This window comes from Pyxicephalus adspersus, chromosome 4, assembly GCF_032062135.1.
Source record: "Pyxicephalus adspersus chromosome 4, UCB_Pads_2.0, whole genome shotgun sequence".
Classification (NCBI taxonomy): domain Eukaryota; kingdom Metazoa; phylum Chordata; class Amphibia; order Anura; family Pyxicephalidae; genus Pyxicephalus; species Pyxicephalus adspersus.
Genome location: NC_092861.1, coordinates 66,791,975 through 66,808,898, shown reverse-complemented (window position 1 = coordinate 66,808,898; position 16,924 = coordinate 66,791,975). Strand labels below are relative to the sequence as shown.

The 16,924-nt window shown below is 35.5% G+C and overlaps 1 protein-coding gene across 1 annotated transcript in view; it reads right to left on the bottom strand.

The window, feature by feature from the left end:
• Positions 1-16,924, bottom strand: part of COL19A1 (collagen type XIX alpha 1 chain) — a 123,411-nt gene that overhangs the window by 75,883 nt on the left and 30,604 nt on the right. Inside the window, exon 3 of the mRNA XM_072410185.1 lies at positions 6,724-6,777. Within this exon, the coding sequence (XP_072266286.1) occupies positions 6,724-6,777 (54 nt within the window). The remainder of the gene's footprint in view (positions 1-6,723; positions 6,778-16,924) is intronic.

Genomic DNA, 16,924 nt, shown 5'->3' with positions numbered 1-16,924 from the left:
GTATATCCCAAAAAAGGCACCTCAGGGGGCTCAAAAAGACACTTCTCTAATTTGCTATAAAGTCCATTGTCTTGGAGGAGTAGAAGTACTGCTTTCACACGTTCACAGTAAATTAGAATGTCCCTTGAAAAGATAAATATGTCATCCAAGTAGACGTCACAAATGTAGAGAAGATTGTGGAAAATATTATTAACAAAGTTCTGGAATACTGCAGGGGCATTACAAAGTCCAAATGGCATGACCAGATAGCCATAGTGCCTATCACGAGTGTTGAACGCAGCTTTTCATTAATCCCACATGCATTCATATCATATGTGTTACTCACAGAACTGATCTGCTGGTTACTTTGCTTAGGAGGCTCTTTGATAGCAGGTTTTTCTCTTGCTTAGTCTTATTTGGATTAGTTTGTTTATTGAGATTGTTTTTAAACAAATTTGCATAAAAACATATTGCATTTATTGATTCTTTGTTCTGTCCATTGTCCATTAGGATGATCTTAAAGTTTCTTAGGGAGGAGACATGTTATCAGTCCTCCCAATTTTTTTTTTCTCTTATGTCTAATGATATATGGGATGTGCCTTTATGCAACAACTTTAGGTTATAATTAACAAATGAATCCTAAGTGCCACTTAATGACAGATTACCAAAATATAAATGAATGTATATAGACTATATATTATAAATTGAAGGATAAGATCTATTTATTTAATAGATTTATCCTTGTTTACGGGATTATAATGAGCCAATATGAAACAGATGTTTTAAAGCAGTAGCAGTTTAATCTTTCCCTTGGTGTTGGTTGTACATGTTCTGAATCAGTGGTGCTTAAAGACGATTTCTAGATTCATTGAAAACATGGCTCTGAATGGAAGAGAATTAACCATGTGCACTTACCCTGAATTGACTTAAAATGTGCTTTTTCATGCCTCCTAAATCTCAGGATAATGGCAGACCAGCTTTGTTTCCATTAAAATCTCCCTGCTAGTTGGAGGATATCTGTGTAATGTACATCATAATATTTCCAATCAGCAGGCATTTTTCACTGCACTACTTTTCATCATTTTGATAGCACCTATTTCACTGTCAGAGGTAAGATGTATATTATGTTTTTTATCTGTTGACGTCCAGCTTACCAAAAACTAAAACTTTTGACCTATGATACTTAGGTTCTCTATCCCACTTGGTGTAATAATGGGCAGTGTAATAAATAAGCCTGAAGTTATTAAATACAGTAGTTCCACCCCATGCTCCATGGTTCTATGTTCAGCAGGTTTACTACTTTGTTCAATGAGGATTTTGCATTTGTGGTTACTTTACTGTGTATGAAATCATGGTGACTGTGTTTACTGATGCATTATACAAGTAGATGAGGTTTTTAAGTATGGCAGATGTGCCAATGGATATCCAGCTCAGACATTAACCATCTTGAAGCTTTGTGCATACCTCCATTCATCAATGTTTTTCAGTAGTCACAAAGCATATTCCAAATCATAAGCACACAACCTTGTATCCTTGGTTAAATAATTTGTGGACTTGTACCCTAGGCACAAACTTATTACAAAGGGATTTCAGACCAGACTGCTAATATGTATTTCCAAACTCACTAATAGTGCGTTGCATTACTAGGCTCACAGACTGTGCAATTAGCCCATCTCTACGATTGTGCTATAGAGTTAATCATCAGACCTCCAGAATTTTTTTCGGGAAGGCTTTATTGTGATAAAGAGCAATGTCACCAATACCCAAAATCAAATGCAAGCATTGAAAGGTTGAAATTCATTGAAATAAATCATTATTATTACCAATAATATCACAGAATATTTAACCTTCCACCATGCCTGTTTATTAAAAAACATATAAAAAAAGAACACTGCTATGCCTCTATTGCTGTTGCTGCTTTGCTTACTTCTGACTGCCAACAATAAATGCAACATGCTCTTACTGGGTCTATTTATAAAGCACTGAAACTGACTTTCAATACAGATTCTGTTTATTATTAATATATATATATATATATATATATATATATATAGAGCTAAGACTAGTCTTACTTTATCATGCACAGGCCTATAATTCATTGGACAAATATGCCACAAAGCCTCCCAGAGCTACGATGATCAATTCCATGATAGTTTGACTGTCTTCTTATTGAATAAATTTCCTTAGTCAGTGCTGAAGTACAGATTTTTTTTTGTTCGATTTGCTGCCTGTAGTCTTGTGGGATCAGACAGTTGGTGACTTGTCATTATACATGTATGTTATAGTATTTTACAGTGGGAAATTATTTAAAGCGGAACTAAACTAAAAACAAAACTCAATTCACTTTTACATTCGCAGATCCCTCTATCCCCGCAGAGGTTTCCTGCATTGGGTCTCGCTCCATCCTGTTATCTGTCTTTGTCCCAACACGGGGTACCGCCATCTTTCCTTTTCTTCCTGCTTCTGCCTATGTCACCTGATCTCACACTGCACAGGCACAAGATCGAGTGATGTAGCCTACGGCAATTGGGGGAAAAAATACTGCTGATTGCAGAGATCTGGCATGTGCAGAAGGAGCAGCCATAAGCCTCTTGGGCAATCTTGGGCATGCACACAAGAAGCTTTCTCTTCAATGGGGGAAAAAATGTCAATCTCACACATGAACAGTGAGATCAGCACTCTTTTTTTCCCCCATTCACCACAGGCTACATCACCCGATCTTGTATCTGCGTGCAGAGATAGAGACAAAAAGGGAGGGGCTTTACGCTTAAAAAAAAAAAAGTAGCGGTAACCCCCCCCAGCACAGACAAAAAAAGAAGGTAATTTTTACCTTACATAAAAGGATTCTTTACCTTTTTATGTAAGTAAAAATGTTAATTTAGTTCTGATTTAAACATTACACTAAAGCTTTTACCGGGATAGATTGCAAAGAAAGCATGTCTTTCAGTGTACATTTGATTTTATTGTTTAAATAAATAGCATATATCCTATAATGGGACTAGTCTCTACTGTGTTAGTAATAAACCATTTTCATTCATTGTAAATGGCACTTCAATGCATATGTCCAGCGCAAAGAAAAAATGCTTACCATTTATTATACCCCAGTTCACAGGTATAAATGCAGCATGTATTGCCAGGGCTCAAATTTTAAAGAGTGACCACAAGGGATGGTCACCTCTGGCTCCTCTCCTTTTGATTTAATGTCAGTCCCCCAGTTAAGGACATAGGACATACAGACGACTCTTAGATATGAACGGGGCTTCCCTGTTCGTTCACGTAAAGGACAGAGGCTTGATGGGGGGAGGGGTGGTTTGCATGACTTGCAGAAGAATTTTTTTGCTGTTCTCCAAGCTCTTGTAACTCATTAATTACCATGTCAAACTCTGCAGTTGTTTCTTTTTGCATACCAAAGCACAGCTTGCTCCAGAAGTTAATGAATGGTCTCCATAATTTTTTTGCTTTGTTTGTGATTAACTCACAGTGAGGATTTTATACAGTAACTGACACCATGCTGCCTAATAATATGTCGAGACAAACATCTGTCCTAATTGCATTTATTAAAATAATTTACCTGTTCCGACTTACATACAAATTCAACTTAAGAACAAACCCACAGTCCCTATGTAGTTATATTTAAGGAAAATTAAACAATGTATTAAGGTATGTGTGGCAATGTTTGTGATCTGTTTACCCCTGTCCAGTCACATAGACCCCCTGGAGGATATCTAATAAATGAATTCCAGGGATATCGCAGAAGTGACAACAGATAAACAGACAGAGGGCTATAAACAAGTTCTGTACACTGGACACATCTAGTGACCATTAGGGACTGTAAATATCTTTGCAGGCTCCTTTTATCAATGGACTGTAAAAATAGATGATGCTAGCAATTGAGATAGACTGATGACAAAACAGATGGAGTGAGGTGATAACCCTCATGCTGATCTTTGCTGACACTTAAATTAGATAACCCTTGTTGGGCTTTCCCAACAACTCCAGAATTTTCAAGGTTTTATTATTGGAGTTTGAAATACCCAATCCCAATCTAGGGGGATGCTTCAGCCAATATGTGTCCTTCAACTCGCATCAATTAGCCAATCCTAATTCTCCAAAACTTCCCAATGGAGATTAATTGTATAAGACTGGGAACATGGCAGGGGGAATTTAGGAGCAAGAGGAAGCTTGGGGAACAGAAACAGGAGCAAGGATAAGTTAAGCTGCGTGCACACTTGCGATAATTATCGTTGGAAACGAACGACTAATGACTGATCGTTCGATAATTGTTAACAAAAAAAATGCAAGCGACTGACCAACGACGCCGACGAATGAGGATTGTCGCTGGAAATGAACGGCCAGCCTGTCGGATCTAATTGATCAAGGTTAGAAAAAGTCAATAGTTTGTAATCTACTGTGTGTACGGTCATTCAGTGGTCGTGCATGTTCTGAGCATGCGCGATAAACGAACGTTCTTTGCAGGTGCTTCACTGTGTCCATGTGTATCCATCTATCTATCTTTACAAGGTAGATGTATATATGTATATCTAGGTGTGTGTGTGTATCTTTATATGTGTATGAAATAGGAGATACATCACAGCAACAGCTGCTTTCTTCTTCCTTGAGAGGACATGGAAAGACATATTGCACAGAGAGACAAAATACCAATGTACCGAATGTTCGTTCATATAACCAATCTTTCGTACACACTATACAAATTTCCTGCCTATATTACTGTACATCACTTTTTCTGGTGCACATCACTTCCTGTATGGTTCAAACAATCGCATCTACCATGTTTACAATATCTTTGAACGATCGTATCGTTATTTGCATGTACAGAATTGGCACTATACCATTGTTCAACAATATCGTTCATAATTGTTGATTGTTCGTTGATCATTCGTTTTTGAACAATAATTATTGAAGGTGTGTGCGTAGCTTTAAGCAAGGAATAGTTAGCCATGCAAGAAGCAAGGGAGAAGTTAGTAAAAAATAGATAGATAAGCTATAAAGCAAATATAAGTAATAAAAGATATGAGATTGTGTAACAATTCTTAAGGAAGCAGGCTCCTGTGGAACCCATTAACATCTTAACAGGTAGCTACTACTAGCTAATATTACATCCTATTTTGTTGTATATGGGTCTAGGTTATTATTCTGTTTTGTTGCTGTATTGTAATTGCAGGGTTATGTACTAACTACTATTATATTATCACCGGGGTTTGCCTACTAACAATATTATTTTCTTTACTGTATATTTTGTTGATTTTGAGTCCCTATATTTATGTTAAACAATACTGCTGTGTATTTTATGTTACTTAATTAAACTGTTTGAGTGACTTGCATTTATTTGTGTATGAACCTTCATTTAATAAATATATATGTGCATGGATAGTGTTTTATAATATCTATATTTATGCAGATATTATTCATATTCAACAGTATCAGGCTGTCTGAGTTGCCAGGCAGAAGAATCTATGGGGGTACCTGGCCCAACTTTTGCAGGGAAAACAACTGTCCAATCATATTTTACTCTACCCTTTATATGCCTGTAGAGCGGAGGGCGTGTCACATTTTACCTCATGAACTGTCATCTACATTGCCTGTTCCAGTTTCTCTGCCCCCCCCCTCCCCCGCTTCCTGTTACAGTCATTCTTTATGGGGTAAAGTTTCCCACTTCTGGGTGGACAGTATATTGGTATTCTTTAAAAAAATGGACTTTTGGTTAGTTTTGGTTTACACTTGAATCCTAATATCTAAGTGTATTTGGTTTAATAATGGTTAATAGAAGGTTAGTGTAGGTTATACATGGAATATTTGCTCATTGAAAGTAAATTCAATTTATTTAAACCCAATAAAGGGGCTGCAGCTGTCTTTTTATTAAATTTGCTGCAATTTTGTTTAGAAAAAGTTATATAATAAAGGGTGGTAGGTGCCAATGGGGCGTACAATCCCATGTGTTGCATTGCAAAGTGCTAAAATATTACAGAAATGTTTTTTTGCCCATTTAAACCTAATGGGCTGTCTTAATCTATTACACATTACCATACCAGGTCATACGTGTGCACACTAAAAACCCAGCACAACTTTTAGGTGTTGTTGCAACCTAAAATTCTGCAGTGCTTTTAAATATTGGATTTCTGGTGTCTCTAAACATGTTTAAGAAGGGCTACCCTAGGCATTCCTGCTCCTTATTATTGATGTTACATATGTCCCAAATACAGGCTCTGCATTTTGAGAGTTAAGGAATACACTTTACAGAAGTACAATAACAAGACAACTTCCATATACAGTAAAAAAAAAACTCTATTAAAAATCAGTATTTATTTTTATAGGGAAATGTTGGTTTTGTCTTTTTCTATGATATGGTCTTTCCATGCACACTGCACCATAAGATCATACATTGACTTTGCTCTGTGTTATCCTTGCAAAATGTTACCAGTACCCAGTATATTTCAAAGCATTTAGTATGATCATAACAGAGCAGAACATATTATCAGACCGTACAGAAAAAAATATTTTGAAAACCATACAGATAATTGAAAATGGTACTATCCAATCTAAGGGGACTGAGCTGACCTATTGCCCGCCCCTCACTGTTTCAATAAAACTTGTGTTGAAATTAGAGCCTTTTCAAATTGCAAAGTGTTCTCTTTATATTTCTCAATTGAAATGAAATGAAATAACACAAATACACTGGGTCCAGTTGGCAGCTTTGCAATGATCATGCAAAAACAATGTACTTACAGGGGGTCCAGGTGGGCCATCTTTGCCAGGGTCTCCTGGTTTACCTCTTCTTCCCTAGAATAAAAAACATATAATTATAATTGCAATGCTTTGTAACAGGCCATGAATAAATGCAATAAAAAAACATAGTTCCTTTTTAGAAGCTCATAAAAAGATTCCAGCAGTGGCATTTATGTTTGAGAGGTTGATTGCACCATCAATCAGTTCTAATAGCATCTAGACAGCTTTTGATCACTCTACTTAACAAAGCATATGAATCAAAAAAGATAAATTGATCACATTTCCTGTTATCTTTCCTAAACATGATATGTATTGATTTAGGTTCAATATAATAGCAATGGTATAATGATCCAAAAAACAATCATTGGTCAAAACTGTCATTGTTAGTAATCAAAAGATGCTAGTTTAAAATGCAGTGATCTGATTTATTGTACATTCAGTCCCAAATTAACTGGCTTTAATGATACTAGTGAAGTGAACTAAATATTTCTTGGTTATTGATGATTGTTGAACTACAGCCATCCATCATCACTAGCACAGATCCAGCAGCACCTGAATTGAGAAGCTCAGTAATTCCACCAGAAAGTTTGATCAGAGTAGAGGTATAGTCTAGAAAATTTTGCAGCTGATGTCTCATTACTTGACAGAGCAATGGCTAACAAAGGTGGCTACATTATTAGTGAAAAGTGGCTTGTGTGAATTCATCAAACTCTAGCTGGCTTGAAAGTCGAAAGTTCTCATTTATTTTCTTCAGATTTAAGTTTTTTTCCACACAATTAAAAGTATGTTTTAAAATGTTCTTTTTCTACAGAACAGTAGAAATGAAGCAAAGTTATTGCTATTATCACATATATATTTCCTAAAAATAATTGGAATTCTGTTCTCATTAATTAAATAATGTGATTATGCTGGATGCATTGTATGACTACACATATATTGAGAGGTTTAGAATGTAAAATTTCAAACACTGCTGCTACTGCAATCATAGCCTAAAGAATATAAATGTTGGTTAACCTAATGTTTTAGGAAAAATCTGATTTATTACAGAAAAATAGAACTGTGGAAACATTGCCAGAAAAAAAGAGAATGCATGGGGAAAAGTAGTAGTGGCTGGCTTTGTCTGTGGGCTACCCATGGGTGATGGTTTCACCCTTACTGTCTTACAATACCTTGTTCTGCACTGAGTAAATATCTTGGCAAAGACAGGTCTTTGCCTCCCCATGGCAGAGCCTCTAGCAAATAGCACCTTGTCAAGCACAGTCATGACATCACCAAATCTCACTGCAAATCTCCTCAGACTAGCACTCATATGCAGCAGTGTTTTAGGTTCACCCAGCAAATATTCAGCTATGGGCATAGGCACAGGACAACCTAGGCAAAGTCACATACCAGGAACTAGCTAACCACATAACAAAATTTAATTATTCTACACTTTAAAACACATTCTATATATTCCGTATAGAAATTCTGCAACTTGTGAATACCTGTGTAATATCTGGAAAGGTAAAAAGCGATGATGTGCACAGCAACCAATGTAGTATTGCTTGTTCTCTAAATACATTGTTTTAGACCTGGTAATATTGTCATAACTCAAATCAATCAAATATCAATCATCTTTTATTAATCCAAGCACTCTAAATGGATGAATTACAAATACTTATTAACCACTTAGTGACATGTTAGCCAATGACTTAAAAAAAAAACAAAGGCAAACTTCTGAAAATTTACAAATATGAAATATTTTGAATGCTTCTACTGCATGACACACGATTGCATCCAGAATCGTTTCACTTTCTTGTGTAACATTGTAATTAGAAGCAAACTGCATTACACACATGAAATAAAGAACTTTATAGAGTTACTTTAAGTAAAACTGCAGATTGATAATCATGACTTGAAAAATGTATATATTTGAATTGTTTTTGCATTCTTTAATAGAGGTGATGTGTGAGACATTTTATTTTAAAATATAGTACATATACCTAGTACATTACATCTTGCAATTTGATGTCACAATGTAATTTTAAGTAGTAAGGACTAAGATAGAGAGAAACTATCTTCACACTGAGCATCAAAAGTAACTACCTGCCGAGAGAGCATCCACCCTTTCTTAGATGCAAACTGCTTTCCTGCAGCACCAGATAGAGCAGTTCAGTGACAGGAAAGGGACAAATCTGAGACAAATTACATATGTTCAGCAATGCTCCTAGCGTTATCACTTACTTGTGCAAGCCATTAAAAGGAAAAGAACACGCTGGTATTATGCAACATGATATGCTGCGAACCGACACTACAGTTTTATCAGCAATCTGCCTATATTCTTTTACACAAACAACGCTGTAAACTGCAGAAGATCATATCAATCGTCTACTATGTGTGCAAAGGGTACAATATACAATTGTATGTTTTTAAAATTTTACAAATGTGTATGTGTGTAAAATGCACGACCTGACAATAAAAGACACTACCTACCACAGAGAGATGCAACTATAAGAGGCTGTAGTATATATATATATATATAATTAGTTTATTTGTTAATTTGTTAATGAAAGGTCCACTTTAGTTTTAGTTTGGGGCAGCCATTCATTTACTTATGGTCCCACTTTGGAAAGCTGAGTAAATCTTCATAGAATAATATATGATGTAATAGAATCAAATATATGATGCCAAATTGGGAGAATATTTGGCATATTATATCTCAGTGTTCTGGAAGGAATGAGTGTGCAGGGCACGCTTCAAATTCAAGTGCACAAGCCTTTTTATCTTCAAAGGACAGGTGCTCTGGAGCCCTTCTCAATTCCTGGCCTTGAGAAAGGGAAGAGTGCTTGGCCCTCCCATTCCTTCCAGATCCTGGATCCAAAAAAAGGAGCTGCAATTCTGCAGCAAAGCCATTTAATCATAGCCTTAACCAGGCCATTTTTGTAAGGAAAAATAGATGATGCAACATACCCCTCCAAATTGGCATCATGTATTTGATTCTACCACAGTGGTTATCACATCTAGGGGGATGTGAACAAACTGTAATGCTTACCTTATTCCTTAATCCAGTTATGTGACCATTTCCCTAAAGATACTTTCTTTTTCCACTCCACCAAAAGATAAGGAGAGTGCCAAAGAGTGGGAAATTAGGCAAATATTACAGTTATTCACAACCCTCTAAACTCCAGGCTCCCTATTGCCACATATTGCAAGGGTTAAAAGTTCTCTTATTGTCTAGGGGAATAAAAACTAAGTTTTATTTACTATTTTACCTGCATCTATAGCCTATACCATAATGCAAGACTAAAACCCTGCATTGAACGGGTAGGAGCCCAGTGTCTAAACTTTAAAGCTGAACTTCAGGATGAGAGCAAAGAGGTGACCAGACTATGTTAAGTTAAAGTGTCAGTAAAATCAGAATTTTGTATGATATGCACAAAATGAAATTTTATTTTTGTTGTGCACACTAAAAAGAAAATACCTGATGATCCTGCCAGTAGCTTAGATTTCCTAATTTCAGCTGTAAATAAGGGGGTATTCATGGATTTACAAACACTTTAACAGAGGTAAAGAAAAGTCAGGTCCTCGTCTTGGCTCTGCTGTTTGGTTTCAGCTTGATTGCAAGGTACAGTTTGAGTCATAAATTCCTCCTTTCCTCCCTGTCTCCGAATTTTGTAGACTGTTGTATTTGATGACCAGAAATTTAGGCACAAGAGTATGTTGTAAATCTATCCCAGAGACATTGCTGAATGAGAACCAGTTTGATTTGTGGAATAGTCTGTTGCTTATTTGTTTAATAAAGGGTCCCCAATGTTTCTTGCAAATTATGGAACATCTATGCAGTAATTAAATACCTTACTATCACAAATAGATTCATTAATGTGTCTTTAAGCAAGGAATGATTCCAGTGAATAGGATCCAGCTATTGCTATATTTTGGTAATTGGCAGTTTAGCATTCAATAATAAAAGTTTGCCAAGCACATCGGTTCTTTTGTAAAATACCTTTCTAATGTAATAGATAGCCATTGATTTGTATTTACTGGGACAACTAAAGAGGAGTCAATGCCTTTTTGTTGGATCATGTGAAGACAGAGGAAAACAACAATTTTTAACTTCTCTCAAAGCAAAAACTTTGTCACTTTTTTCCTGAATAAACAAACAAGATTTGGCCATCATTTACAGTATTTCATTGCTTTGAAATGCTTGTTATAATAATACTAATGTTTAACCCTTCCCCAATGCACTGTTCAATTATCAAGTGATAATTAAATCTTTGGTCACATTCCACAAAAATCACATAATGTATAGTTACTAATCCTGCTGAGAAGTTAATAAGGATGTAGTAAACACTTTCACATATAACCACAATTTTCCACTTTTACCTTTGAAAAAAGTAAGACAGAAAAGGGTTTAACTCGTGCAATTTCATCCCCCATTACCTCTCTGCCCAAAACGCTTGCTGATTTAAATTCAGATGCAAAATATGTACCACCTGGAAGCTCATAAAGAAATCTAAACCTTTCAAAGTCTCTCAACAGGGGAGCACTACAACATCAAAAGATGCATATATTCCATGACAAACCATCACTAAGAAAGGGAAAACGCAGTGACTCAGAAAGTGCAGGCAAAGCAAAACAGCACTATACTCCAAAATGTATAATTTATCAAGTCCTCTTTGTGTAGCAGGTAACTACTAAAGCTTTTCTCTGGCATGAAAATCTATTCTTGTCATGGAATTACTTTTTATTCCTTAAGGAGTTATGACCCAGAAAGTTCAGGATGATGCACAGACTTTCCCACCCAATATCCTTTCCATCTTCTCAGCTAACATAATTTTGCTTTGTTTTGTAATTTTTCTAATGCATTATACATAAAGCAAACTGTCATTCTATATGTTTAGGTGTACAAAACATTTTGCATGTGCCTTGTATGTGTCGTTTACTTTTTACCTATTTTACCTTTCTACCTTTATTTACAAATATTGTGATATTACAAAATGTGACTTTAATGTAAATGAAGTCATGTTGCTTTTAAAGTTGTTGGCTTCAAATGTTTACATTTTGTAATTTATGAGATTTTAGTATGCAGGTTACTGTTCTTGAATCCCAAAAACATGGTATATCCTACTTGAAAAGAGCCTGGTGTTTGGTAAAATCTTCTTGGTAAAATCGGTTTTAACACAGCAATGGGAAAATATATTACATGTTATGTAAAGGTAGTGGGACAACAGCATTACCTTTGTGGGAAAAAAACATGTACGTGAATAAGGGTACTGATAGGTAAAAACCAATGGTCAAGAAAGGGAAATCTTTACAATGCTTCTTAGGCTTCCAAAGCACCAGAGGCACTGTGTTGTCAGCTCAAACAGTAATTTAGGACAACAGTACATTGGATTTTCTGGCAGACTAACAGTGTTGCAGTAGTTTAAAATGATTAAATTGTGGATAAATGTTCATATATTGCACTATGCAACATTAGCGGCTTTTCTCCAAGGAAAAAAAAAAACAAGTGCTGAATCTCATACATGTGTAGTGAGGATGGCACTGTTTTTTCACATATGTCACCCAATCTCGCACCTGAGCAGTACAAGATTGGGTGATGTAAAGAACACCCTGGAAGAAAGAAAGTCTTGGATGAAGCAGCGAGCCCCAAAGAAAAGAAGGAAGCCAAAGGGACTCGCTGGACTGGGTTTAACAAATTTTAACAAATAAAGGTAAGCATTTTTTATCTTTTTGAAAATTGAAAGTTGAGCTTTAACCTCCCTAGAGGTAACCCCGAGTGTGACTCGGGGTAGCAAAAAGTTGCTACAAGTGGTAACCCCGAGTCACACTCGGGGTATGTAAACCTATGGGAAGGTAATAGTAAATAGAGCCTTACCTGATCCCCCGGCATCCCGCGCCATTATCTCCGTCTTCTTTTATCTTTCTTCCCGGTGACATCGGTGCGTGCACATTGGTGGCGGGCCGGGATGGGAATGATTTTGTGTTTCAAACTTTAATATACACATACTATTATATAATAGTGTAAAATAAATTTTCATGAAAAACAATGTACCACTTTTAGACATATAAAACCGGAAAGAAATAACTGCTAGGGAGGTTAAGGAGCTAACTGTTTACATGCCTTTCTACAGATATTCAGTAACATGAACAGCAAAGTAACCAAATACTCTCTTACTCCCAGTTTATTTGTTTTTTTCTTTGTCTATAGTCATTAAATAAAGTACTTTAAGAAAACCTATAAACATCGAAAGATCCCACGCATATAAGTAAATAAATAAATAAATAAATATATATATATATATATATATATATATATATGATTGACCATTAAAAAGAATAAAAAGGCAGTATTATACTTGGATAACGGTATGGTATTAGTCTACCTTAATCTCTTCAAAAACCAGTGTCTTCAGCTGTAGTTTGACTTTTTTGGAACCAACAAAAAGTATAGAAAAAGACCGATGAGAGGACCACTGATTCTGCAAGGTCAACAGTCTGCAGCTTTCAAACAATGAACTGGAGGATATATATGGATGACAAGGGTAATTTACATACTTCAGTCAATGGTTCAGTCACGGTTTTATACATTGTATCAAAGATGTCTTTTAACCATTTGATATGGCTCATTCATACAAGATCTGAGAGTTTAATCTAGAAAAAAATGAGTGCAAGAATAACATTTTTGGCAAAAGCAGGCAGACGGCGTTTATTTTTTCAAAAAAGGAAAAAAAAGCTCTATTTCATCTCCATGTGCAACAAAGATATTTTTGTGCTCATTTTCATTTCCCTGGCTTTAAGATTGTAAATAATCTGTTTGTATACTTATTGGCACTGTAGTAAAATAGTCCATTTGCCTCTTAATTTAAATTAAGCTTGACAATTACAACATATATACTCACTAAAGCTTTATCAACAATGTATGCAACAGGACAGCTGCTTGGACTGATGGTAAATGTGTCCATGCTACTGCCATATTACAAATGTTACTATTCTCAGCTTATTGACAGCTAAATTAGGGAACTTATATGCACATATTTCTAGAGCTTTTAAATGGAAATTATTTAAATATTGCTTGCAAGCCTAAGAAGCTTAGGCAGTACATCTTTTTTTCAGTCTGAAAGCTGGTGTAGACTTTACTGGCAGGGAAAAGGATGAAAATAATCTGTACAATGTGAGGATTAAAGTTAATTCCACATTAATGGCATGCAGCAGGATAATGACTACGGTCAGGTTGCAGATTTGAGTCAACTGTCAGCCAGATACCATACAACACCACACTATTGTGACAGCACTGTTATTATTTCCATGATTCAAACTAATGAATAAAGAAGCATTATGGATGCAGTGGCATGTCTTCAGCTTATTAAAAAAAATAAATCCAGTTTATTTATTAAAAAAAAAATATTTCAAAATGCTAATTACCAAGTTCGAATAATACATGCTCACAAATATTATCAGCACATGGTGTGCATATAAATCTAATTAGTGTTTAAATATAATCCATGAAATCCATCCACTGATTTTAGGCAACAGATGCCTTTAAAGGAAACTTGCACTTAGAAAAATCAGGATCATTCATTCCTACCATCTGTTTAGGAAAGCTGACTGTCTGGCTGTCTCTGGTTTTAGAACCTTCCTAGTAACTTAACCTGAACAAGGATGTGGATTAGAAATTAAGAGTCAAATCACAATTCCTAAGTATTAATGTATTAATGATATTGGATCATTTTAGATACAATGCTATAGTAGCTGCAATACTTCGTACTGATCAAACTTGTGGTCATAAAACTCTGCTAATTGTTTAACTTTATTTAGAAGTTACCACATATTTATTATCAATAATAATTGATTGTTGATTACTGCATTATTAATCAAAATTAAGACTATCCAGTTTACTATAAATTCTTCAATCCACTATCAAAAAGTCAAATGCCATAAAAAAAAGGACTGACCAGACACACAGGGTTGTATAACAAATCACTGTAAAGAGCAATTTCCTTTAACTTCCCAGTATCTACTTATATAAGGACAGGTTCAATCAAAGCTTTAATGTACCCACTGCAAAATGTGTTTTAGGTTCTTTAACAATATTTTGAACTTTTAAAACACTTAATAATACTTTGTGAGCATGAAAGGTTTTATGTATAAAAAAAAAAAAAAACAGTTATGCAATCAGAAATATCAGTCATTCCTGAATTAGTTTAGGATACCTTTAGGGTAATGGGAGAGTTGTTTCCACCACTACTACCTATATTACTATGAGACCTTACAGAATTTAGATGTTCAGCATGTTAATAAGTTTGAACGTCAGCTAAACATTTAAGATATTAGATACTGGTTTAACATTCTTGCATGGGTCTTTAAAGAAAAAAAATTGGCTGGTGAAGAATTGACTAATTGTGTATTTATAAATTTACATTTGGGTGTACACCTATACACTCTTCTCATTTAAAGAATTTTTTTTGGAGGCAAAGTACCTAGCAGGAACACTTTTACCCTTGCTTCTTATTGCAGAAGTACAAGTGCATAACTACAAAATATATTGCTTCCCAAATGCTGTTCATTTTACAAAAAAATTATATTTCAGTTTTGGTAGATGCTGAGAGATAAACACCTATTTTCTCACAAAGACTATATTAAAGAGATCTAGTGTGTCCCTATGTCTGCTTTGGATATAATTGGAAATGTTGTATTTAATTCATATTAGGAAACAGTGCAATAGGAGCTGCTGAAACCTACAAAGATGGTCGCGAAAGCCCAAAACTCAAAACTGCACAGGAATTGCAATGAGTATTATAGCATGAACCTTTCCTTGGTGGGAGTATTCTAGATATGTAAGAAACCAGGGGTCCACTTAGCCCTCCATATTTTGCCTATCTTTTTAAAAGACTGACCTCTTGCAGTTTTTGAATTTGCCTTATATAGTAATATAGCACAACAGTGTGCAGGCTTCCCATTTGAGAACAGAGGTTTCTATTTTCAAGTTTTTATATTAGGCTGTGAATCACAGATCACAGTCTAGTGCTTCATGAAATAAAATGAACGCATTGAATAAGAAGAAGAAATAAAAAAATACATTCTTGTGCTGAAGAAACACAAAGAACTTCCTATTGTTGCAAAGATCTTGTAGGTATGAACCGTTGTATGAACAGTTCAGGATGGTGGTGGTGTAAAGGAGTGGGTCTTTTTTCTGTCTTGGCACTCTTTGTGCAGTTTGGATCCATGCTTTCAGGTTGTTGATGCTAAATACTGACCGTACCATACAAATGTAGCATCAGAAATGTAGAATTATACAACCAAGTTTCCAATCTTCTCGTCAAAATCTTGGTAAACCCATGCGAATTGTAGCCTCAGGAGCCTATTTTAGCTGACAGGAGTGGCAATCCAGTCGAATGGTAGTGGCCTTCTGCCACTGCAGCACTTCTGCTTCAAGGTTTGATGTTTTGCACCTTCAGAAAAACTCTTCTGCTTACCTCAGTAATAAGTTTGTGTCACTGTAAACTTTCTATCATCTAACCAGTCTGGTCATTTCCCTCTGACTTCTGGCATAAAGAAAGCTTTATCTTGTCCAGAGAACTGCCTAGATATTTTCTATTTTAGATCATTCTCTGTAAACCCCAGAAATGGTTGTGCTTTAAAGTCCCAGCAAATCAGCAGTTTCTGAAATACTAAGACCAGACTGCCTGACATCAACAACCATGCCATGCTCAAAGTTCCGGGGAAGAAGAAATATCACATTGTTTTTATGAATAGCTTAACAATAAACGTTTTTGATGTATTATTAAGCTTTGTACCACAAACTCCCTGCCTTTTTGAACTTGCTCCACTTTATGAGCAATCATAAGCCAATTATTTGGGTAGTTTTACAAAGCATCATTCTGATGCTGGGTTTAAACTTCAGCAGGTTATCACAACAATGTCTACATGTCTAAAGATGCTTCCATGTGATCGGCTTAGTAGATATTTGCATTAACAAGCAGTTGGACAGATTTATTTGACAAAGTGGAAGGTTAGTCTATGTCCTGACTGGGTTCACCTCTGAGAATTCAGTAGCCAATGTTACTCTAGAAATCTTGAGAAAATAGAATAATTAAATTCGGTTGTAGATAATTTAGTCCCTGTAAGTAAAAAGTGTTACTGGTTACTAACCCAAGATGCATGCACAAATCTATTTAGGCTGTTTTTGGAATACTTCTTTCCTGGCACTCCTTCTGACAGC